This window comes from Diabrotica virgifera, chromosome 9 (genome assembly GCF_917563875.1).
Source record: "Diabrotica virgifera virgifera chromosome 9, PGI_DIABVI_V3a".
NCBI lineage: Eukaryota > Metazoa > Arthropoda > Insecta > Coleoptera > Chrysomelidae > Diabrotica > Diabrotica virgifera.
In genome coordinates, this window is record NC_065451.1 from 55,692,476 (window position 1) to 55,716,395 (window position 23,920).

The window sequence follows — 23,920 nt, forward strand, 5'->3', positions numbered from 1 at the left end:
TTTTGGGAAAACTCGGATTTTCTGAGTAAAATTTTTGTTGAAGGAAATCGGAAAAAAAATAACTTTGTGCAGAACTAAATTACGGTGAATTTTTATTTGAGTGTTTTTGGCTCAAAGGAAAAAATATAGGAGTTACAGACCACTAATTGAAAAAAAAAGAAGATTTAGGAGTGCTAATTTGTTTATAAATAAAATAACACACTTTCTGCGGACTTGTCATACCCCATATTACTAATATATGCAATCTTAAGATTCGATTTTAGCAATAAAATAGCTGGTAAATAATTTTTCCCAAAAATGGTATTTTTTCGATAATTTTCCCAGACTATCAACAAAATCCAAGAAACCGAAGCGCCAACCCAAATTCTGAGCAGTCTCAACATAATAAGGTTAATATCCCCAAGAATCGCGCGGTGTCGAAATGAAATTGCGACTGTCGAAATGAATTAGAATCAGGCCCCATGTTTCGAGCTTCTGTCATGTGTCACATAATCATAATAATATAGTATTTTTACTACAAAAACGTTATTACGTAGGTCAAAATTTTTGACGTAACAGAACTGTCAAAACATTAGAATGTGACTTTTCATTATTGCCGTGTTTATAATAAACATAGCAATAAGAAAAGTCACATTCTAATGTTTTGACAGTTCTCTTACGTCAAAAATTTTGACCTACGTAATAACGTTTTTGTAGTAAAAATACTATATTAATATATCCACGACATACGTTATTGGTATATACCAGTGATATGGGAGAGAGGTATATACAATAACGGAGATAGTAGCTTTTCCCGTAGCTCAAATACGTCCGAGTTCGCGCATTAATTACGTAACTGGAGACCGGACGTTGAATTTGAATTCTTGTTAAAGTTAAATGGGATTTGTATGCATTATGTGATGAAATTATTCAATTAGCAAAATAACATTAAATTTCAATGTGTTCGAAAAGAATTTAGTGTCGAGATTCCAGTCAAAATAACTGTCAAAGATAAAATATAAAATACAACCGCGAAAAATTCAAAGTAATCGGACATTACGAATGATTACGAACCATTACGAACTTGCCGGTCTCCAGTTACGTCACGACTTCCGGATGTGCAATATATTATCTTGTTATTTATAGTATCATGTACAATAATACAAAAATACAAACCAAAGACGTATGACGTATGACGTAGATATATTAATATTATGTGACACATGCACATGACAAAAGCTCGAAACAAATGACTGTGATGTGAATGAAAAGCCCGACAATCACAATCAGATTATTATCAGTAACCCTTCCAAACAATATTTTGAAAGTCAAATAATATTTGACTTTCAAAATAATATTTGACTTTCATGATAATAATATATATTATATAAAATAAATTTTCAAATCCGACTCACCAAATCCGTTCCACCCATCTCGACAATGCAATTGCCGACATGACCTTGCAAAATTGCAACTTGACACAGCTGCCAGCAGGGTTACCAGGTCTACCGATTTTTCAGTAGACCCACTGATTTGAAATCTACTGACCTACTGAAAACTGTATAAAACCTACTGATTTGAACTCCAATTTACCGATCTACTGAAACTTCTACTGAAAAATATAAAAAAATTCAAAATTCAACGTCCAACAACGTGTTAATCTTCTTTGGTTTCACTTTAACCTAAATTTCTATAAATAGTCGGTACCTATTATGCAGAGGCGTAGCTACCGCCTTATCAGCCGTATCAATTATACGGGGCCCCCGACATTCAGGGGCCCCAACGCGGCATGTCAAAACAAAATTCCATTCAAAAAATTGAACAAAATATTCTGCAATTATTTCACTATTAAAACGCTTTGAAACAGTGTACATAATATTTGTTGGGATATCGACATTTTCGTGTCATGGACTCTTTATTCTTTATTATAAACTATATTTATGTACTGTACAGGTACCATCTATTTTCTGCCTCTCGCCGTTCTATAACAACAGAGGTTTTTTGTTTTCAAGCTACTTCTTATTGTCTATTCACCGTTGGTTGTCTGATACATTGTATAATGTATAATGCAAAATTGTAATATTTGTAATCGCTTTACCTTTGATAATTTGAAACATTGAAACACTGTGTATTGTTTGCGAATATTTTCGTGTAATCTACTATCAATTTTATTTAGGTATATCTATTTGCCGGTCGCTCGCCGTTGAAGAACAGAGCTTCTTTGTTTATGCTCCTTTTCAATGTCTATTAACCCTTGGCTTGAAAAAACTGAATCTGTTTTAAAACAATGAGTCTCAATTCAAATCTGTTTTTCGACTTGGATTATTAGAGTTTATTAGATTTATTATTATTATCTATATTTGAGTGTTATACGCTGAACTTATTAGTTCCTAAGGTTGTACATTAGGGTGGGTCGAAAAAAATCGATATTTTTTTTTCGGATCGTAATACCGCGGAAAAGTTGCTAAATGGTATGACTAAAAAGGGGAAAAAATATTAAAATTATCGGATGTTATCTTCCGTTCGCGCATAAGCTCTAAAGTTTTGAAAAAAATAATTTTTTTTTGAAAATTTGTAATAATTTTTTTTTACGATATTTAATATGTAATAGTGAAAAATTTCATCTACGACACACTAATAAAGTAATATAAAAATACCGGTATTGCACTTCAACATCTTCCGTTCGCGCATGGACATCCAAATATAGCCAAAATACAAGAAAATCGGATTTTTGTCCTATTTTCTTTTCATGTATAGTTACAGATATCAATAATGTAATACCTAATATCTGATTATACATGTTCTGATAGTTAAAGAAAAAAATTCAGACGTAATTAGGCTTGGTTTTTCGATCGCGCACAGCGATACAAAACTTACTGTCAGCGCCACTAGCGGGTCAACGACCCACGCCGCGTCACGTGATACCCCCTCTCCGCTGCAGGCAGCCATTACACTGGTCCGCCGCGCAATTTTGTGTGCCAGTCTGCTGTTGTCTCTTGAGTGCGGTGGATGTGTTGCGTAGTGTGTGTTCCAAATTTCATATTTTGGTGTAGTTTTTTGAACAATTGTGCAATGAATGATGGCATTATCAAAGACAGTGATCACTAGACAAGAATTCCAGTGTCCGTTTTTCGGTACACCAAGAGACTTGCCGCCTAACAAGCTCCCTATAGGAGAGGACGTTCTTCGATGTATATCGAATGAGAGGTATAATTTAGCAGTTAAAGTAAACAACAAAAGAGTTAGTTTTGGACAAGTAGCCAATACAGTAGCTGGCAAAATAGTGTGTTTGTACAATAGAGCATCAATTCCCACCGTAAGTGATAAGAGAGTAGTACAACTGTTGACTGCACTGCATGACAAGTATTATAGTTTAAGAAAATCTCATACTCGAGACAAAAACAAGGAAGTCTTTAAGAGAAACCTTGATGATTTTAAGAAAAAATGCTGTTTGCTTTTTGACATTGCGGCATGCAAATGCCCCATTGCCCTTGAATGTACCTGTCATAAAACATCGGATCAATGCCAGTGTATCTGCTCAATAACTTGTACTTGTGAAAAGCTTAAAAAAATACCTTTACTTGAGCTGAAATTTATCTATTCACTACGCACTCACGGCATTGGCAAAATTGGAGGTGTGGACTTAAATGAAACAAAGAAACGTGCCAAATCTTTACAGAGGAAATCTCGTTCCAGCTGTCCAAAACCAAAAGTAGATGTCCAAGTTTCCGAAACTGAACAACGTGATGAATCCTTGACCTCCAGTGACGATTGCAGTGACAGTGACCAAGAATTCATACCTGAATCTCCAAAAAAGAAATCCGGTTGGCAAATGAGGATTAACCTTAAATCTACTGCATTAACTAGTGATCGTTACGGTGTTTCCGATCGTGCTACAGCAGCAATAGCCTCAAGTGTTTTGCAGGACGTTGGCGTGGTAACTAATAGCGACAATTCACAAGTAGTTGACAAGTGTAAAATAAGAAGAGAAAAACACAATGTTAGGGCTGATTTGTCCAGTTCTATAACAGAAAATAAGCTAATTGGGCTATATTTTGATGGCCGTAAAGACGACACTATTGTGGTACAAGAGGCACATTCAAAACGATTTAAAAGAGTGGTAAAGGAGGAACATTACGTGCTTATACAAGAACCTGGTAATATATTTCTGGGTCACGTGACCCCGAATTCAGGAAGTTCAGAGGATATTGCGACCTCTATTATATCCTATTTGACAAGCAATGACATTTCTTTGGACGAATTAGTCGTTATTGGCTGTGATGGCACCAATGTTAACACCGGATTGAAAAACGGTATAATACGCCGTATTGAAACACACTTAGGTAAGCCTCTGCAATGGGCAGTTTGTCTTCTTCATTTTAATGAACTACCCTTCCGGCATTTATTTCAGTATTTAGATGGTAAGTCGACCGGGCCAAATTCTTTGAAAGGACCGATTGGTGGGAAATTGATCAAATGTGAAACACTTCCAGTAGTGCAGTTTGAAAGTATTGATTGCCAAATCCCTGAGATAGACAAAAAACTCTTAGTAAGGATCAGAAGTATTTGCTGGAAATATCAGAAGCGATTAAATCAGGTGAATGCCCAAAAGATTTATCAATCAGGGATCCAGGACCTTTGTCTCACTCAAGGTGGCTAACAACAGCGAACCGTGCTTTAAGACTCTACATTAGTCAAGAAAATCCAACTGCTGAGTTCCAGGAAATAGTAATATTCATTCTGAAGTCATATATGCCGATGTGGTTTTGTATTAAGAAGACCAAACTTTTTACTGATGGCCCTAAGCTCGTGCACCAATGTATTGAAACCTCAAGATATCTTAAAGATGAACTCAAAGCTGTAATTGACCCAGTTATAGAGAGAAATGGGTTCTTTTCGCATCCAGAACATGTTATGATTACTATGACTCAAGATCCCAGAAAACATATAAGAGAACTGGGCCTCCGCCGCATCATTAAGGCAAGAGAAAGAGACCAAAAGAGGAAAACAATTCGAACGTACGTGGCACCTAAGCTAAACTTTTCCGCAACAGACTACACGGAATTAAATTATTGGACAAACTGTGAATTTTCTTCGCCGCCTCTATTGAAAGATGTCACTGATGATGAACTGAAAACCTACATCAAAACAGAAGAAGTACCGAAGTGGGAAATCCTATCACAGAAGATGCCAGTCCATACTCAAGCAGTGGAGAGAAGCGTCAAGTTGGTGAGCGAGGCTTCTGCTAAGGTTTGCGGATCTGCAGCTCGAGACGGGTACATAAGAACGACACTTAAGTCAAGGTCCACGATGCCAGCCTTTGATAACAAAAGACAGTTCAAACTACCAGACATGTAATCTATTCGTAAGTGAAATATGTACTTTGTATTTATTGGATAATACATCAATAATATGTTGAAGCTTGTATATATTTATTTTTCCTAAGTCCACATTTTTGAGGTTTTCAACACTTTTTGCTATTTTTACAGCCCATGCGCGAACGGAAGATGTTAAAACTCATTACCAGTATTTTTATATTAATTCATTAGTGTGTCGTAGATGACATTTTTCCCTATTACATATTAAATATCGTAATAAAAAAAATTATTAAAAATTTCCAAAAAACTTTAATTTTTTCAAAATTTAATCAAACTTTAGAGCTCATGCGCGAACGGAAGATAACATCCGATAATTTTAATATTTTTTCCCCTATTTAGTCATACCATTTAGCAACTTTTCCGCGGTATTACAATCCGAAAAAAAAATATCGATTTTTTTCGACCCACCCTATTGTACATATTATACTATTTGCAATTTATTTAAATTTTGCAATATACAGGGCGTTTCATTAATATTTGGAAATAATTTAACTCTAGATTCCTGGGCTCAAAATTTGTATTAAGATTTAATCCAAATCACCTAGTCTGAAAATGCTTCTTTTAAAGAAACTAGAGCTATTTGAAAAATGCGTCTTGTAATTAGTTTTTTTAAATACCTCCAGAACGCTTCTATTTAGAGAAACCAAAACGGGTACGTCTGTTTAGCTTCCTTTTTTATCTTTAACTTTTAAGCTGTTTTGACACTGGATTATTAAATTGTGAGGCATTTTAGTAATAAAATGAACTCTTACTTTAAGTCGGTAGGATACACCGTTTTATAGAAATGTCGATTGGAAAATTTTGTGTTTTTTTAATGTAAGAAAGATTTTCAAAAAAAAAACTATGACAACAAAAAACGAAAACTGGTACGTTTATTTCAGAGATGAATCGATTTCATCAATTATTGCGACTTTCTAGTACCGGTCATATGCGTCCGTTTTGAGTAGGTCAACGGTTATTTTATCGCATTATTTTTTATGTCTTTAATTTTGAAACATTTTTGACATTAGATTATTAAATTATGATGTATTCTAGTACTAAAAGTTACTCTTGCTTTAGGTCGGTAAAATACACTATGTTTTGAAAATTTTGTTACATTTTGATCAAGTTTAAAAAACGAAAAAATTTCAAATCGATTTTTCTGGAAAACGGTGTTTCCTACCGACTTAAAGTAAGAGTAACTTTTAGTACTAGAATACCACACAATTTAATAATCCAGTGTCAAAATTGCTTAAAAGTTAAAGACAAAAAAGTTATGCGATAAAATAGCCCTTGCCATACCCAAAGAGGACGCATTATGAACGGTACTAGAAATTCGCAATTTATAAAATAGATTTATCTCTGGTAGATAAATAGCCGTACCAGTTTTAGTCTTTCTAAATAGATGGGTTCTAAAGGTATTTCAAAAAAAAACTAATTAAAAGGCACCATCTTCAAAGAGTTCCAGATCCCTTAGGAAGCCTTTTTGGAGTAGGTGATTTGGGTTAAACCGTAATATTTTGAGTCCAGCAATCTACAGTTAAAATATTTCCAATTATTAAAACACCCTGTATTGTTTTGTTTTATATCATTATCTTTTATTTTGTAGTAATATTGACGATTTGTGTAATTTCAGTAAACTGTATTTGTTGTTGTTTTTTTTCCTACTCTTTGTACCTAGGCTTTGTCCATAAAATTGTAAAATTTTCAGTAACAATAAAGTATATGTCTATTCTATGCTATACACGCGTTTTTGCTGCTTTTGATAGGGGGCCCCTGTGGGGCTAGCTACGCCCGTGCTATTATGGGATGTTTAGAATTTTCATGGTACTTAATAAGGATGTCAAGTGGCTACAAAGAAAACATAGGGACTCTTGGGTTGAGAGATAATTGCTTTGTTTTCAATAGACATATGTGCCATGTGTTTCCACTGATACAACCAAACTATCGGGTATTGTGACGCCTTGGATAAGATTTATGAGTATCTGATGAATAAAGGTACAGTTAGGGTCAGTGAATAGTTTACAGGCTGGCCGATTTTTTAAATTTTTACCTCGTTTAAAATGCACCTTTTGCGTCAAAGTGGCGTTGCCAGTGGTGTACCTAGTATAGGTTGATTAAAATTAAAAATCAAAATAATAAAAATATATTTTACAAAATTTTACAAACTGGAAAGTATAGAAAGAAGATTTTTAGAAATAAAATTTACTATGGTCTTAATATGATTTATTTTTTTATTTTATTTTTCAACACATCGCTGAAGAGTTCTAAAACAACTGTTTTTATATAAAAGTAAACTAAAAATCTAAAAATTAAAGGAATAATGCAGAAAACATAAAAAATCGTCGATATACTTAATTAACCTATAAAATGACAGAAGTGCCAAAATTTCATAAATGTCGTAAGTGTGAAAATTTAATAACAGTGGAGTAAACTGGCCTGCGGTTGGACCAATTAGAAACAAGCATTACGGGGTAAATTTGAATCACTCCTCTTGCTTAAAAAATAAACAATAGCTTACTTGAAAGGTTATTCAATTATCTATTCAGTAATATAAACATCTTCTTCTTCAGTAGATGAACAACACGGCCATCACTATAGGTATAGGGAAAACAATGTGTTAGAGAGAGAGGTATGTGATGTCACAGCTGATATAGGAAAGTATGTGTGTTAGAGAGAGAAACATGGTATCTGTGCTGCTAGTGGTCCGATTTAAACGTACGACGGCTCGTTGGAATGGGCGGGAGATAACGAATACAAAAAAACATGGCGGCGTAGTGCCAAAAGGGCGCTTTCCGATGTGACGACGTCCGATGGGGCGCGTTCCGATGTGACGGCGTCCTAGCGCTGATCGATCGGTGCGCGATACCAGATGTGCGATCGGTACCTTAATTTTTCGCGGAACGCGAAGCAGATGCGCGGTCGGTACCTTGAGGTTTTCGCGGATCTCGTAGAAGCGCGCGGCTGGTAATTTTGGAATTTAAATAAAATAAAAAAACATAATGCAATTTTTTATTAAAAGAACTTAAAAGGAACACAGCACGTCAACGCGTCACGTAAAAACGTCACATCAAAACGTCACGTAGGCTTGTGAAATGTCACGTGAAAACGTCACGTCAAAGCACGTCACGTAAAACGTCACGTCAAAGCACGTGAAAACGTCACGTCAAAGCACGTCACGTAAAACGTCACGTCAAAGCACGTCACGTAAAACGTCACGTCAAAGCACGTAAAAACGTCACGTCAAAACGTCACGTAGGCCTTATTGTCATGGTTGAATCATCATGTAATATAAGACTTGATCAATAAATAAGGCGTTTAAATAAAAAACCCATAACTTTAAAAAATATTTATTTTGTACACAGAAAAATTACATTGGCATTATTTTATTGACAAACCAGTCACGCAGGCGATTCACATTTGTTTCTGCACATGAAAATAATCCAGCGGCATGACATGGAGGGTTTGCAGTAAAACCAAGATTTCCAGCAGCACGAGGCGTACCATCGAACTTGCAAACATCAATAATATGAGGAAAAATTCTAAAAACGTGGCGTTTCTTATCCAAATATTCTGCTTTTTGTTTCCCTCGAACGTAGATACAGTCAGCTGTATATAACAACTCGGTTTGCAGTATCTTATTTATTTCAGATAGTTCAACTTCTCCATCAGAGTACCGGATGCCTAGCAGATTCTTCTCCACGTATGATGCGGTCTTCTTATCCACATTACTTAGCGCATTGAATGGTTTCGGAGGCAAAAAGATGTAATGACTTCGTTTATAACCTATTTCAATGGAAAGTTCTTTAGGAACAAACCACCCATCCACAACGAATCCCTGAATATCTACGAATGCTATTCTCATGATGATTGCTCGTGTACTACTGACACCTCATGCATCTAATTTAGACTTTTTACAATTTCGGTGAGAGGGAAGTACTCCATTACACAGTCGTGAATAATAATACAATAGGCCTTGGTATTGTCGGGAAAACCGTTATTCGCTTCAATATCGAGTTTTACGTCAACGGTGGATGCTTTCATGCTTTCTTCTTGTTTCGAACAATCGATAACGAACAATGCACGATTCTTAAAAGCTGAGAAATCGAGTAGAGGTCGTTTTTGTTGGGAATGTATGTAGCTAGGATAAAATTCGGTATAGTTAAAATAGGCTTCATTGTAATCGGTTTTGCTAAAATCCAATTGCATTCTCTCGTTTGGCCAGTATTCTCCATTTAACGATAATCTAATACTTTGGATGTTGACATTGTCAAATAAAGTAGGATCAGCTGTAATCTTGTCGCGTTTGTTGGTTTGAAAGAAAACAATGACATAACGAGGTCTTTCAACTGATGTGCTAGTTTTAACAGCCCAAACTTCACGTCTGGCACCTCTCGTAATAGCAGGTAATTCATGTAATTCCCACTTTCTAAACGGAATAACTATAGGTTGATCTTGTTGAATAGATTTCATGAGTTCCAATTTAATATCATCATTGGGGAATATGTGCTTCACTCTAAGCTCAATATTGGTAATGTTAATCTTAGCGGTTGTAACAGTTGTAGTTTTGTCAGCGTTTTGTTTTTCTGTAATAACTATGCAATCGTTATCATTTCGAGCTCGAACTAGTCTTATTGTTTGACGACCACACGTAATCAATGGATAATCATTAAAAATGTTGAAAACATGCTTAAGAGGCATCTGTATGCTGAATGAATGATCTGCAGCGTTTAGAATTGGATCCTTAGGGTAATTCCATCCAGCCATAACCATATAATTAGAATCGTCTTGCGTATAACATGTCATGGCACGTACAGCACTTATGATGCCAGGATCCCGCACTGTTTCCATCTCCCTTGCGCTTTCGCTGTACGTACACGAATCGAAAAGGAAGGCACCCACATTATTTGCTAGTTTGACGCCACCATTTCCAGTTATTTCGAGTGATCCTTTAATGCATAACAAGGTTTCGCTCATTGCAAAAAACGAGTCAACTTGATTAATGCTAAATTCGACAATATCATTGCAGTTGAATGATTTGATGAATGGTGCATAAGTTCGGTATTCAGCCTTTCGAATCGATTCATCAAATATTGGCTTACGATAAATATCAAATATTGGAGGCATTGTGATGTTGTTTGAACGCGCTCTCTTTCCATACATTGTAGTCATTTTTTCAGTTTAAAACCCAACGTTTGTAAAAACAATTTGTTTGCGGACGTAAGATGTTGCTGCTTAGATGGTTGCACAACTAATGGTGTTCTGTAGGTAGATTGTTTAAGATATTGCTGCTGAGATGGTTGCACAACTAATGGCGTTCTCTGGGTAGATTGTTCTATTACTAATCCCATCTGCTTTTTGATCTAAGTTCCAGCACCAATGTGCTCTCTTCTCCTCTAAAGTTCACAGGTCGTCCTTCTTGATCGACAGCCAACACAGTGATATTGGTAATTTCACGCTGTGGCACAACAGGTAAATACAACAAATTGTGAGGGGTTTCGTCAATTGCGTACCCCGGATTTGATTGTATGACAAATTCGTAGAGCGTGTGAGCAGGTCTGTTACCGTCAAAGGCTCCGGTACTAATGTTGCATTCAAAGCGTATGCTAGATACTTTAATAATCCTAACAGGTAGATCTGAAGAATGTGTCTGTCTAGGATTTAGTATTACGGGAGAAAACCCTAATATTGTACCAAGACTGTCATTTGGTTGAAATGAAATTTTAAATTGACTGAAGATTTCGCACTGCAACGTATTGTGGTTAGGTTTTAGACTAAATATCATGTCAGGTTTAGATGTATTGGCAGCCCCCAATTTCTTTTGTATGTATTCCTCAATATCGATAATTTCATAACATCCATCGGGGAAATCAAAATGTTGCACTCGGTTATTGACATCGTAGTAATAAAACTTGCAATTTTCGATGTTTGGTATACTGTTGTAAGAATGGAAAAATCGAAGAGCTATTTCGTAATCTTTTTTCGGATCTAATACGATCGGTGTGGGAGGTTGAAACGAGAATATGTTATTCGTGCTGTTTACTCTCAACAACTGCGACATGATGACTGATTCAGGTCAATAGATTAATAGGTTTATATACAGTAAAAAACAAATTTATTCACATTTTTTTTATTTGTTCTAAAGCAAGTTTACATAAATGACAAGATGCTTGAGAACCGGGTGGGCCATCACAATGAGTCCTCCAATCAGGTCTGTTGTAATGCACGAAGCAGGGAAGTAGTATCTGCAGGTTAAATTCTTGTCGATATTCCCCAGGCAATTTATGCCATATATATAACAATTCTATAGGTTCTACAGTTCGTATAATATAATCTAGCGGTATTAATTTTAGTTCTTCTTCACTGAATCCTTCAAAACGTTTTTTGTGAAACATATGGTCCAGAAGCAGTTCCATGCCTTTAATATGCTCCATTATATAAAAACTTTAGGCATAAATGTCCACAAATGATTTGATTGTAGGTTTGATACTGATGGTTATTATAGAAAATTTTTGTATGTGTACCTAGATATTTAACAAGTTCTTTGGTCGGCTTCAAATTACCAAATGAATCGAAATACTCTACGTCGTTGTTTATCTTTCTATATGCTACCCAATGTGTTCCGCTGTGTGATGATGCATCTAGATTAACTATTGCGCATTCACGTTTTCGAGGACCGTGTCTAGGCAGAGTGTCATTCATGAAAACACCTCGAAAATGTGGGATTTTAAGTGTTTTCGCGTAATGCGCAATCTCTAAGTCGTACAGCGGACGATTGGGTAGCTTTATTGGAAGTTTTTTTTCAGATACAAACCGAATCCGCCTCTTGGTTTCTTACGCAAGTACAGACCTGAGCCGATGTGTTCCATCGCCTTATTATGACGCATATCCTCTTCCAATTTCTTTTGGGCATTCTTTGCGTCAACCACAGTCTTCGCCACCCCTGCTGCACCACCGGCTAAAGCCCCCAATGCAGAAAGACCTGCAAATAGGGGTATGAGGGGTAGGAAACCTCCAGATTTTAGTGGCAACACTCGTGGAAGATCAACTGTTTTTCGTCCACCAAGTTTTTTAATTACCGATTTTGCTATTCGTACAGCTGTCAAAGCAGTATCTCTTAACGATGCTCCTCTCTTCATGGACTTTGCAATTTTAGGTACCACATCCCGATTGAAAGAATAACGTCCCTTTCTTCCACGTCGGCGAGGGCATCCCATTCCCAACTTTCTTTTCGTTTTCATTCCGCCGGTTACAAGTAAAGCAGCACTTTTTTCGCCAAAGCTAGCGTCCTTAGACTTGAATCGCTCCCAAGCCCTATCTTCCAATTCTTTATCGGCCTTGTGACGTTCTTCGAGAGATGTATGATGCGAATAAGCGATATCGTGTTGTTTACAAGCTGCGTCTAAAGGATTAATTCCTGGATCTCCGCGTGCAAGACGTTTTTTTAGTTTTGTTCCAGGTCCACAATACTGATAACCAGGAATATGAAGCTCAACTGGAAGTTTATTAATTAGAGAGTTCAAAAGACCTTCCCCTTTGAACACCAACATTGGACTGATGGTCATGCATTTGGTGACATTGGTAATATATTGTTCATATTTTTACTATGTTTAACACACGATGAGAGTCATTCAACAAGAGCAGACGTTACCAATTGATAATCTAGATATTGTACAGAAAGCAACCAACAGTAAACATGGAAAATTATTACCAAACTCATTCAGAGCAATTATTTGTGGTCCAAGTGGATGTGGAAAAACTAACGCTATGCTATCACTTTTATTTAGTCCAAATGGCGTCAAGTTTAAAAATGTCTATGTTTATTCAAAATCCCTCTTTCAACCGAAATACCAACTATTGCGAGATGCATTAGCGCAAGTCAAAGGTGTAGGGTATTTTCCATTTAAAGACAATGAAGAAATTATTGATCCCAACAAAGCTCAACCAAACTCTGTGTTTTTATTTGACGATGTCGCATGTGATGGCCAACACAAGATTCGTGAGTATTATTCCATGTGCAGACATAAAGATATCGATGCGGCTTACTTATGTCAAACATATTCAAAAATACCTAAGCAGCTAATAAGAGACAATTGTAACATGATTGTGCTGTTCAAGCAAGACGAGATAAATTTGAAACATATATTTGATGAACACGTATCGCCAGACATGTCATTTGATGAATTTAAAAAAATGTGTTCAGAATGTTGGAGAGATAGGTATGGTACTGTGGTAATTATGAAAGATTTTGCTCTCAACAATGGACGATATCGCAAAGGATTTGATAAATATATAAAATTGTAAGGTGTTTGTTTAGTCGCCAGCAAAATGCCAGATGATACGGTCGCCATTGCCCTTCGCAAGAAGAAAGTTACCGAATTGGCTAGATCAATTCGCAAAAAATATTTGGCATTGAAGTTAGGTAGAACAGAGCAAGATGAGTCACTAAATAAACTTTTTAAACCAATCTCGAAGCCTCTCAAGGATATTGCTCAATCATCAAAAACGTTACATCATACTATCACTAACAAGTTTGGACATGTTAAAAAAGAAGAGGTGAAAAAGGAGGAGGATGAGGATGTATTTCTTGATGCACCCGAGGCATCTGATGAAAACATTCAAGAGCCAATCTCCGGTTCTAACGAGATTCCGATGGACGCCACAGACGAATATATCGACCACTATCCTCCAATAAGTCACAAGTACATAAAAGAATATTTGATAAAAGACGATAAAATCGATAAAAACTATGGTCCATTTTACGATAGTATTAGTGGCTGGATATTGGGAAAACGTCGAATAAACTTTGACAAAGACAATGGAGACATAGTAATAATTCGAGAACGGGATTTTGAAGAACGTAGGTTAAGTGGTACGCCAGGCCTATATCACCTTTTATTTTATGCCAACCCAAACCCAGAACAGTATAATGATGAGGATTTACAAAAGTATAAAACACTGCTGATTAACACAGAGATTCATCTGGATACCTTAGGACGCCTTAAAGGTTCCAGCGGAGAAAAATATCATTCTATTATTAAACCTCTATTCAAACCATCTGATGCAACAATGAAAAAGCATGCAACTCGTTCACAAAAAGAACTCGACCACAGAACGAAAACAGCTCGGTCAGCATCTTCATCTACGGTCAAAGGAACGGGGTTGGATGACTCTCGTTTAACATACAACGCTGCACCCTTAGAGTATATTTATTGGGATGACGTCAATGAGTTAGTTGATCGTCTTAAACTCTTGGTGGCTTCGAAAGACGCCGGCAACACATCTCACGACAACGAAATCGTGGCTATCATCAATGAACTAAAAGAAGCCAATATAATAGAGTAACTGAGAATGATGGCATCATTTCCATTATGAGTGTCGACAAATTCGGTCATCACTCTCGTAACAGTATCACCCAAAAGGCAGTACGAGTTACATTTCCACATACTCCTGCCGGAAACATTAATGCCGAAAATGTGAAAATTTGTAATGTTAAGGACCCATCAGAATATAGTGATGCTGCAACGAAAAAATACGTTGATAATCTAATAAATGAGATGCGTAGCGTATACTTTCCAATAATTAAAGCCCATGATGCGATATTAGATCAAAAATCCATTAATATAAAAGATTTAACAATCGGACTAAACGAAGTAAGAAAAGAAGTTCCACTGCTCGAGCAAAAGCTACAAAAAATAATCGCAGATGCTATGAATACACTAAAAAAGGATACGGAGAACAATATAAATAAGTTGTTGCAACAAAAAACTAATGATATACAGGATTTAGCCGTCGGACTAAACGAAGTACAAAAAGAAATTCATAAAACCACAGTTCCACATTTAGCGATCGAACTAAATCAAGTAAGAGAAGAGCTTCATAAAACCACAGTTCCACTTCTCGAGCAAAAATTGAAAAAAATAATCAAAGATGATGTGAATACACTAAAAAAGGATGCGGATAAAAGCATAAAAGAAGCTGCAGAAACACTTGCAAACCATACGATGCACGATATGAAGATGGAACAGAGGTTAAAACAAGTGGAGCAAACATTACAGGATATAGTACGTAATATTGATCTATTGCGCACACATGTTGTAGATGTAGATGCTGGTCGTTAATAAGAAAATGTCTACAGAAAAGGAACAGGTGGTGAACGAATTGCATAAACCAGCACGAAAAATCTATCCTCGTCGACGAACAATAATCAAAGGAATCGATGACTTGTGGCAAATGGATTTGGCCGAAATGCGTCCTTACGCACACCAAAATAAAAATTTTAAACTAATACTAGTCGTAATTGATTGTTTTTCAAAATATGTGTGGACACGCCCTCTAAAGACCAAGACTGGCGAGGAAATTACTCAAGCATTTTCGGATATTCTCGCCCATACTCGACGACTTCCGAAGAACCTCCAATCCGATCAGGGAACAGAATTTTATAACAGAAAATTTCAAAATTTAATGAAAAAACACGAAATTAATCATTACAGCACCTACACGATTAAAAAAGCCGCCATTTGTGAAAGAGTCATTAGAACGTTAAAAGCAAAGTTGTACAAGTATTTCAGTTTACATGGATCATACAAATGGTTAGAAGCTCTACCTGTAATTACCGAGGAATACAACAATACAAGGCGCAGTAAAACGGGATACACACCATCTCAGGTCAACAAATCCAACGAAAAAGCTATTTTAAACAAGAGTTATAGTCATTTAAAAATTGCTGGTCCAAGAAAATATAAAATTGGTGACATTGTACGTGTCTCAAAGACAAAACATTTATTTGAAAAGGCCTACACGCCCAATTGGACGACGGAATTATTTAAAATTGTAAAAGTTAAGATAACAAATCCTATAACGTATTTGCTTGAAGACATGCACGGTATACCGATTAGCGGGGGGTTTTACGAAGAAGAATTACAGAAAACATTAAACCCTGACATTTACTTGGTTGAAAAAGTACTTAGACGAAAAGGCAATAAGATGTATGTGAAATGGCTCGGTATGGACAGCAAACATAACAGCTGGATTAACGTTAATGACGTAGTTTAGGAGGATCTATCTTTTAATCCGCCGCGTAGCAATACATTTTTTGCAAAGAGGTTGTTTTTACCACAAGGAGTAGGGGAATATAAAAGAACTCATGCTTCAGTATCAATGTCAGTACAAGTGAACATGAGCTCTCAAGATAGTGGGTATTCTTCAGGTGGCTCTCAAGATAGTGGGTATTCCTCAGGTGGTTGTGAATTTAGCATCGATATGCCTAGCAACGAAGACTATAATCAAGAATTAGATAGAGCTTTGGAAAATTATGAGGCTGCCGCCAAATCAGAAGTTTTCTACCTGCTTGCAACAAAATACACGTTATCGGGCTATGAAGTACAATGTGGTATAAGCCCTGCAAGATCATTTTCGCCTGCAGTGATTTTATCTCAGCAATATAAACCAACCAGAATATCACTCAGCGCATACGAATGGTATTCCTTTATTTCAATCATTACACAACAACTAATTGATTTTTTCCAATCAACTGATGACCTCATGCACCCAACTTTTCCATGCGAAGAATACTGCACTGTTACCCCGATAGTTTACGATGATTGTAAATTCATTATTGTTAAGAAGCATGGTGTGGAGTACTATATGGATGAAGAAGAAGTGAAGCAAATTGTTGAACTTAACACTAGTGTGCTATCGCCTCGTATGCAGTTGTTAGAAAATTTGAACTTTTGTGAATATTATTATAATGTTTTAGATTTTTGTAAAAATGCTGCAGATAGTTTAAACCCCTTGCAAATATTGTATGCTTTTTGTTCTATAATGTCAGATGATATGACAAACAATGCTCTTAGGGAGTTCATTTATTTTTATAAAATTAGGGTAATTAATGATTTGAATAAATAAAAAAAAATACCAATTTAGAGTTTTTATTTTACCATAATATATATATATATATATATATATTACAAACTATTTTACAATATATATACAAGAAAGAGAGAGATAGCACGTGGATATTGTTATGCGTTTAGTACAAAAGAGAGATAGTAGCTTATGAACATAATTCGTCTCAAAAATCAATTTTTATATATTTGCAATTTGTAGTTTTAATTCTCTTAGACAATTTACTTAGGATTGTATTCGCTATTTTTTGTAAATTGGGGGGAATCCATAGGGAGCCCCGCATCTTCGACACCCGCATGACATCACTTTTTCACAGTTCTTCACAATTTGTAGTTTTAATTCTCTTATACAATTTACGTTTAAACTGAATCGTATTTGCTTGGGAATCTTAAAATTCGCGGTACATCCTTGCTTGCTGTACCATCGTTCAATACCAATCACATCTTGAGGGAGAGGATGTTGCTCTTCACTTGGAAGCGTAAATGTCTTTGTATTAGCATCAACTACACAAGCGCGGCTCCTCCTTAGGGTCAATTGGTCAATGACCCCCCTAAAATAATCTCATAAAAATACCAATTTTATTAAAAATATCTTTTATCTAAAACTTCACTCTGAAATATAAAATTCTCTCTCAGCAGTCTGCATTGGCAAAACAAATATAATAGATATAATAACGTCGCGCCTCGCGCTATACACAAGCCCGTGGCTGGGCCGTATTTTAAATTGTCTATATACAGTTCTTATGGCTTATGGACAAATGCATGTAAAATAGAAAAGAGACGGCAGATAGCAATTTCGTGGGCGAGAGTGGGAGTGACCTTTCCGTCGTATACCTCTAGTAGAGTCGACGGCCTCACGTTTAGTTAGTTACCGTCTGCTGACCGCACTTCACGGCAGGTCTATATCGATCGCGGCGTATTTGCGTAATTTATTTTGTTTTGTTGGATTTTTTTGTGATTGTAACAAAAACAAGATGAGTGTTGTTGACGAAATAATTGCCTTAAAATCTGCTGGAACACTAAATTATGAACGGCGGCTTGAGAAAAAAGAAAGTGGTCGACCAAAACCAAACATGAATTTAAAACAAACAACAAAGGATAGGGGTAAGGACATTCAAAGATATTTTAAAGAATCAATGTACAATTTGTGTGATTGGATTTGTGGCTGCAGTGTGAGAAATGCATTTTTTTGCTATCCGTGTTTACTGTTTTCGAATGACGCTGTATGGGCGAAAAATGGAGTAACTGACATTAAGCATTTAAAAGTGAAAATTACAAAACATGCCTCTTCAACTACTCATATAAATTCATCAATGAGTTACGCAAGTTTAGGACGTGTTAACATAAGACAGCAACTTGATAGTGTATATCGTAAATCTGTGCATGACTTTAATGAATTGGTATCTAAAAATAGGTATATTTTAAACAAACTAATCGACTGTGTAAAATTTTGTGGAGTTTTCGAAATTGCATTGCGCGGTCATGACGAAAGTGACAGCTCCAATAATCGTGGAATTTTTCTGGGCCTTATCGATTTTGTTTCTGAACTGGATTTAATGTTTAAAGAACACATTGAAAAAAGTACAGTATTTAAAGGAACATCGAAAACAATTCAGAACGATATTTTAGAATCAATGTTAGCCATTGTGCATACTCATATCATGAAGGAGATTGGCCAGACAAATTTTGTGGCCATTCAAGTAGATGAGACCACAGACAGCTCCAATAAAACGCAGATGATTATCATATTGCGATATGTATTAACTGGTATTGTACATGAAAGATTTTGGAAATTTGTTAACCCCCTAGGTACTACAGCACAACATTTAACTAATGTAATATTGGAAGAACTTCAATTATTAAAAATTAATGAAGCACCTGAAAAATTGATTGCCCAAAGTTACGATGGTGCATCAGTCATGAGCGGTAAACTGGGAGGAGTACAAACAAAAATTAAAGAAATATACCCAAATGCACACTTCATTCACTGCTATGCCCATCAATTTAATCTTATCCTCCAAAAAGCGGCGAGTCAACACAAACCGATAAAAATATTTTTTGCAAATTTACACGGATTTTCGTCTTTTTTCGGCCGATCTCCAAAACGTACGATGGTTCTGGATAGAGTGGTTAAAGTAAGGCTACCTAAAGCTGCGCCTACTCGATGGGCTTTCAATACAAAATGTGTTGAAATTGTATACACTTATAAAGATGATTTAAAATCTTGCTTAGAGGAAATTATTGATGAGGAGCAAGATGGTAACAATATAAATCAAGCAACTGGTTTAAAAAGACATTTGGAAGATGAGCATTTTTTATTTTGGTTAAATTTTTTCCATAAAATAATGCCCCATGTTGATATATTGTTTAAACAATTGCAAATGCGAGACATTGATGTTATATCTGTCAAAAATTGTATCCTGTCTTTTAACAACAATATCCAAATAATTAGAAATACTATTTTGGAATCAGAAGTACCAAGCACATCAACAGCAAAAAAAAGAAAAACTACTGCAGAGGATCCAAAGCGACGAACTGCACTTGAAATTTGTGATATTATTATATCTGAAATAAATCACAGGTTTAGTTTCAATGATCATCTCATGATTTCACAGTTATTCTACATAGAGAAATTTGAAGCATACACTACCAACTTTCCGCAAAATATTTTAAAAATGGTGACGGCTAATTATCCCACAGTGAATATTTCCAAACTAAAATCGGAACTTGAAGTCTTATATTGTCGTGAGGATTTTCGCAATAGTGCTGGTGCAGTAGCCATACTTCAGCTTTTTATTAACATGAATTTGTCTGAAACATTTTCTGAAGCAGTGAAGTTATTAAATATTTTGTGCACACTCCCTATGACAACCGTGGAAAGTGAGAGATGTTTTTCTACTTTAAAAAGAGTAAAAACATTCCTGCGTAATACGATGGGACAACCTAGACTTAGTGCCTTGTCTATGCTGAGCATCGAGAAAACGCTTGTCAAGAGCATTCCAAATTTCAATGAGAAGGTCATAGACTATTTTGCAGAACTAAAGGATAGAAGAATTGACTTAAAATATAAAAATATTTAAAGTAAGTTTCGTTTTAATAAATTTACAATTTATTATACTATAAATATTCCTATCTATATATCAGTCAATAACCTGTTCATACCATTTTTCCTATATTTTTTAAAAGATTTACTCTAAAAAAAGACAAATTTAATTTTCGGAAAACTAGGGTAAATAGTATTGAGTTTTATCTAAGTCTGTATTTTTTATCTAAAATATAAATGCTAAAAGATCTTTTAAATACTTTAAAAAATCAACAGTTTGAAGTTTTCAAACCAAAATGACCCCCCTGAAGATTGACCCACGAGCCGCCGCTGCAACTACATCCCAATAAATTTTATTGGCTGCTATTTGTTGCAGATTAGCGGGAGTCCATAGGTCTGGTGTAACACATCTGTGAGACATTTCAACGTTCTTCTGCAATAAAAATCTATTCTAAAATACTGTAATGTCCCAATGGTAGGGTTCTAAAACTATTTGGAATTAAATATCTTTTATCGTCATAAGGACTTAGCGCAATTTTTGTTTGTTCTATACTATAGACGTTATGGCTATATGACCGAATGGAGTGTTGAGTAGCAGTTTGTTCCTTAAAAAAGAATCAATATTACTGCCTACTTCAGACTTCTGGTTCAGAATCATCAAACCTGTTATTTCTAGGCATTTCATGTAATGCATTAACGCAAGACTCGTAATCTTTTAAATCGAATAAAACTTGAGTAAAGCAACTATTGCACCAATAATATGGTTGCTGATATACGCATTCAACGATATCATCAGCATCATAAACTTCGTGAGTATGGTCGTAACGCACCAGTAAAAATTTATTTAAGGTCTCATGAGCATTTTTGAATGCAAAAAAACATGATTTACATACGTTTAGGCGATGCTGCTTAAGATAATATCCATTAGCCCATACACAATAACTGGAGTGTTCATCTTCAAATATACTCCCCCAATCTGACTTTCCTAATACGACATTTCTTAAATGTGACGGTATGTGTTTAGAGCAAGCAATAAATTCTATTCCTTTATATGAAGGAATAGGATCATTTTTAGCACTGCTTATCATCGTTTCCCATTTATATAAAGGAAATTTTTTTAATATTATTTTTGTTAATGTCCACGGCAAGGGGGACTGCTCGATGAAATATGATGCTGATACTGTTGTTTCACAGATTTTTTTGATAGACAGGTCGGTCAATGATGGAACATTCATCTACAAAAAAAAATCTATTCTAAAATACTGTAATGTCCCAATGGTAGGGTTCTAAAACTATTTGGAATTAAATATCTTTTATCGTCATAAGGACTTAGCGCAATTTTTGTTTGTTCTATACTATAGACGTTATGGCTATATGACCGAATGGAGTGTTGAGTAGCAGTTTGTTCCTTAAAATCATTTAAACAGTTTACATAATCATCGAATTTTATAACATTTTTTACTATATTATATTTAGTCCCTTTTGCTTTTTTAGTGATTCGACCAGATTGAACTTTAAAAGTATACATTTTTGATCGTAATCCCACAAATTTTGTCATAATTTCTCCTTTATTTTCATCTTTCATTACTCCTAAAACTTTTTTATTTACCCGAGGAATATTATAGATATTATCTACAGCGTAATCAGATGTATCAAATTTTGATAAATCTTGTTTTATTACTTCCTCATATGCATCATGACAGTACAGTTCATAAATAAAGCTATCGGTATCCATATACATTAAATTACATTTATCTGCACCCAATTTTGGGAGCATATAGTCGTAATGAAATTGGTACATACATAATTTTGATATATCTAAAACAGTCATGCCAATGTATAAGGGTTTATTAAAAACTAGATCTGATTTAATCAGTTCTATAGCTACTAAATTTTCATTAAATATTTTTCGGCTATGAAACCGCGCACTAGAAATTAAATTTTTGGCACCATATCGCCCATTCCATGATCGGACTAGTTTTACTATTCTATGTTTCCTTATATTCTCCATAGTCTTTCCAAATACACTATTATTGGCCAATTTGTATAAATTTCTTCCAAAATCGTTCGTAGCTGCAGCTCTAAGTCGAGTATTTAATTCGATGTAGGGTCGCAGCCACGCAGACTGCTTAAATTTCAAAATTTTATGAATCTTTTTTAAAACTAACCCATTAGCCAGCATTTGTTTTAAATTTCTATAATGAACGATATATTCTTTTTTATTATAAAGTGTTGTCATTAGTTTAGTATGATTTGAACCCAAAGCTTTGCGGTGTTCGGCAGCGAATGGAAAATCTGAGTGCAGATCATGTAATTTGCGAGGATAGTCCAAGTCAACTTGTAACATGTACCCTACGGGAGAGTCATCAGGTACAGACATAACATCAATGTCTTTGGCATCCATCCATTCGAACCCTCCGTAGGGTAAGGGTTCTCCCATAGCCCACCCATATAAATTATTGACATCAAAATACATTAAGTATTTTGAGGGCTGTGCGAGGTCATAATTAGGCATGTACTTATTATTGGCCTCCGACATTCTACCGCTACATACTGAAATTCCTCCACGAATTGCTTTCTCCATAAATAGTATCATGTCAACGTCACGCAATAACTCGAGGTTACACCCCACGTATTTCAACATACAATCCCAAGAATAACCGGGCATTGTGTAGTACCAGGCTGGATCTAACCCATAAGTTATAACGCATTTTTTGCGGAAAGTTTCAAAAACATCTGCTAAAAGCACAATATCGGTTTTTAAGTACAAATCTGAATATTGACCTAAATTTTCAATGTTAAAGGTATCCCAAACTATTTTAGCATGAGCATACTTCTCATCTGTAAGATTCGTATCGTTTAGCTTATTATAAAATGCCTCTATTGGAGGTAAATCGGTAATGTTTAATTTTTCCCAAGAATCAATAAAATCATAGCAAAATACCCCTTTTTTAGTTATTAATTTAAATTCATCGTCACTTAACCTGCTAAATTCTCGCTTGCAAATTTTAAAGTCATTTTTATTTAATGTTGAGACCAATTCATCTAAAGAGGCTCCTAAAAATCTTAATGAATCAATAAATCGAAATTTTATATTAGTAACAGCATCGTTAAGTGTAAATGAAATGTATTTTTCTTTATTGACTGGAAGTAGACTAATATCTCCTTTTTTGCTTAACTCTGAAATTATAAAATGACTGTCGTAGCCACTCATATTGTGAAAAATAACTGGGACGACAAACAATTTTTTAAAATTTAAATTACAGGCTTGGTGGGCGAAATTTCTGAACTCCCCCGTAAAATGGTCGTGGTCTTTAACAATGATATCTGTAGGAGAAAAACATTTTTCGCATATGTGACACCTTGTGGCTTTACTGGTACTCGGGTTTTCCTGCATTGGTATAATTTTCTTAATTTTCGAATGAATACTTTGAGCTAAATTTGGTAATTCATTAGCAAACCACTCCATGCAGTCAATACCTCTATAACTCTTAAAAAAAGACAACTTTTCATCATAGCTGCATTTTACATAGTATCCAGCACTATACGGAATATGTTTTTGATATTTTTTAGTACAACAGGATGTTTGGAGGTCTGTAACTTTTTCTAACATGCACTCAAAATCCGCATATATG

At 35.3% G+C, this 23,920-nt stretch overlaps 2 protein-coding genes across 2 annotated transcripts; both read right to left on the bottom strand.

Annotated features, from left to right (window-relative positions):
• Positions 1 to 9,236: 9,236 nt before the first annotated feature.
• Positions 9,237 to 10,499, bottom strand: LOC126890954 (uncharacterized). Its single transcript, XM_050660128.1, has one exon. The coding sequence runs from the start codon at positions 10,497 to 10,499 to the stop codon at positions 9,237 to 9,239; it is 1,263 nt and encodes a 420-aa protein (XP_050516085.1).
• An 11,035-nt stretch (positions 10,500 to 21,534) lies between these two features.
• LOC126890955 (uncharacterized) lies at positions 21,535 to 23,499 on the bottom strand. The gene is made up of 2 exons (XM_050660129.1): positions 22,492 to 23,499; positions 21,535 to 22,413 (listed from the first exon to the last, which is right to left on the bottom strand). Exons 1-2 carry the CDS (start codon positions 23,497 to 23,499, stop codon positions 21,535 to 21,537), a joined length of 1,887 nt encoding a protein of 628 aa, XP_050516086.1.
• Positions 23,500 to 23,920: the final 421 nt, after the last annotated feature.

Excerpts from the sequence above, each read along its gene's own strand:
- LOC126890954 (XM_050660128.1), bottom strand. The coding sequence starts at position 10,499 with ATGTATGGAAAGAGAGCGCGTTCAAACAACATCACAATGCCTCCAATA.
- LOC126890955 (XM_050660129.1), bottom strand. The coding sequence starts at position 23,499 with ATGAGTGGCTACGACAGTCATTTTATAATTTCAGAGTTAAGCAAAAAA. Across the intron at positions 22,414-22,491 it reads ATAATAAAAAAGAATATATC|CAGTCTGCGTGGCTGCGACC; the intron begins GTTCATTATAGA and ends TTGAAATTTAAG.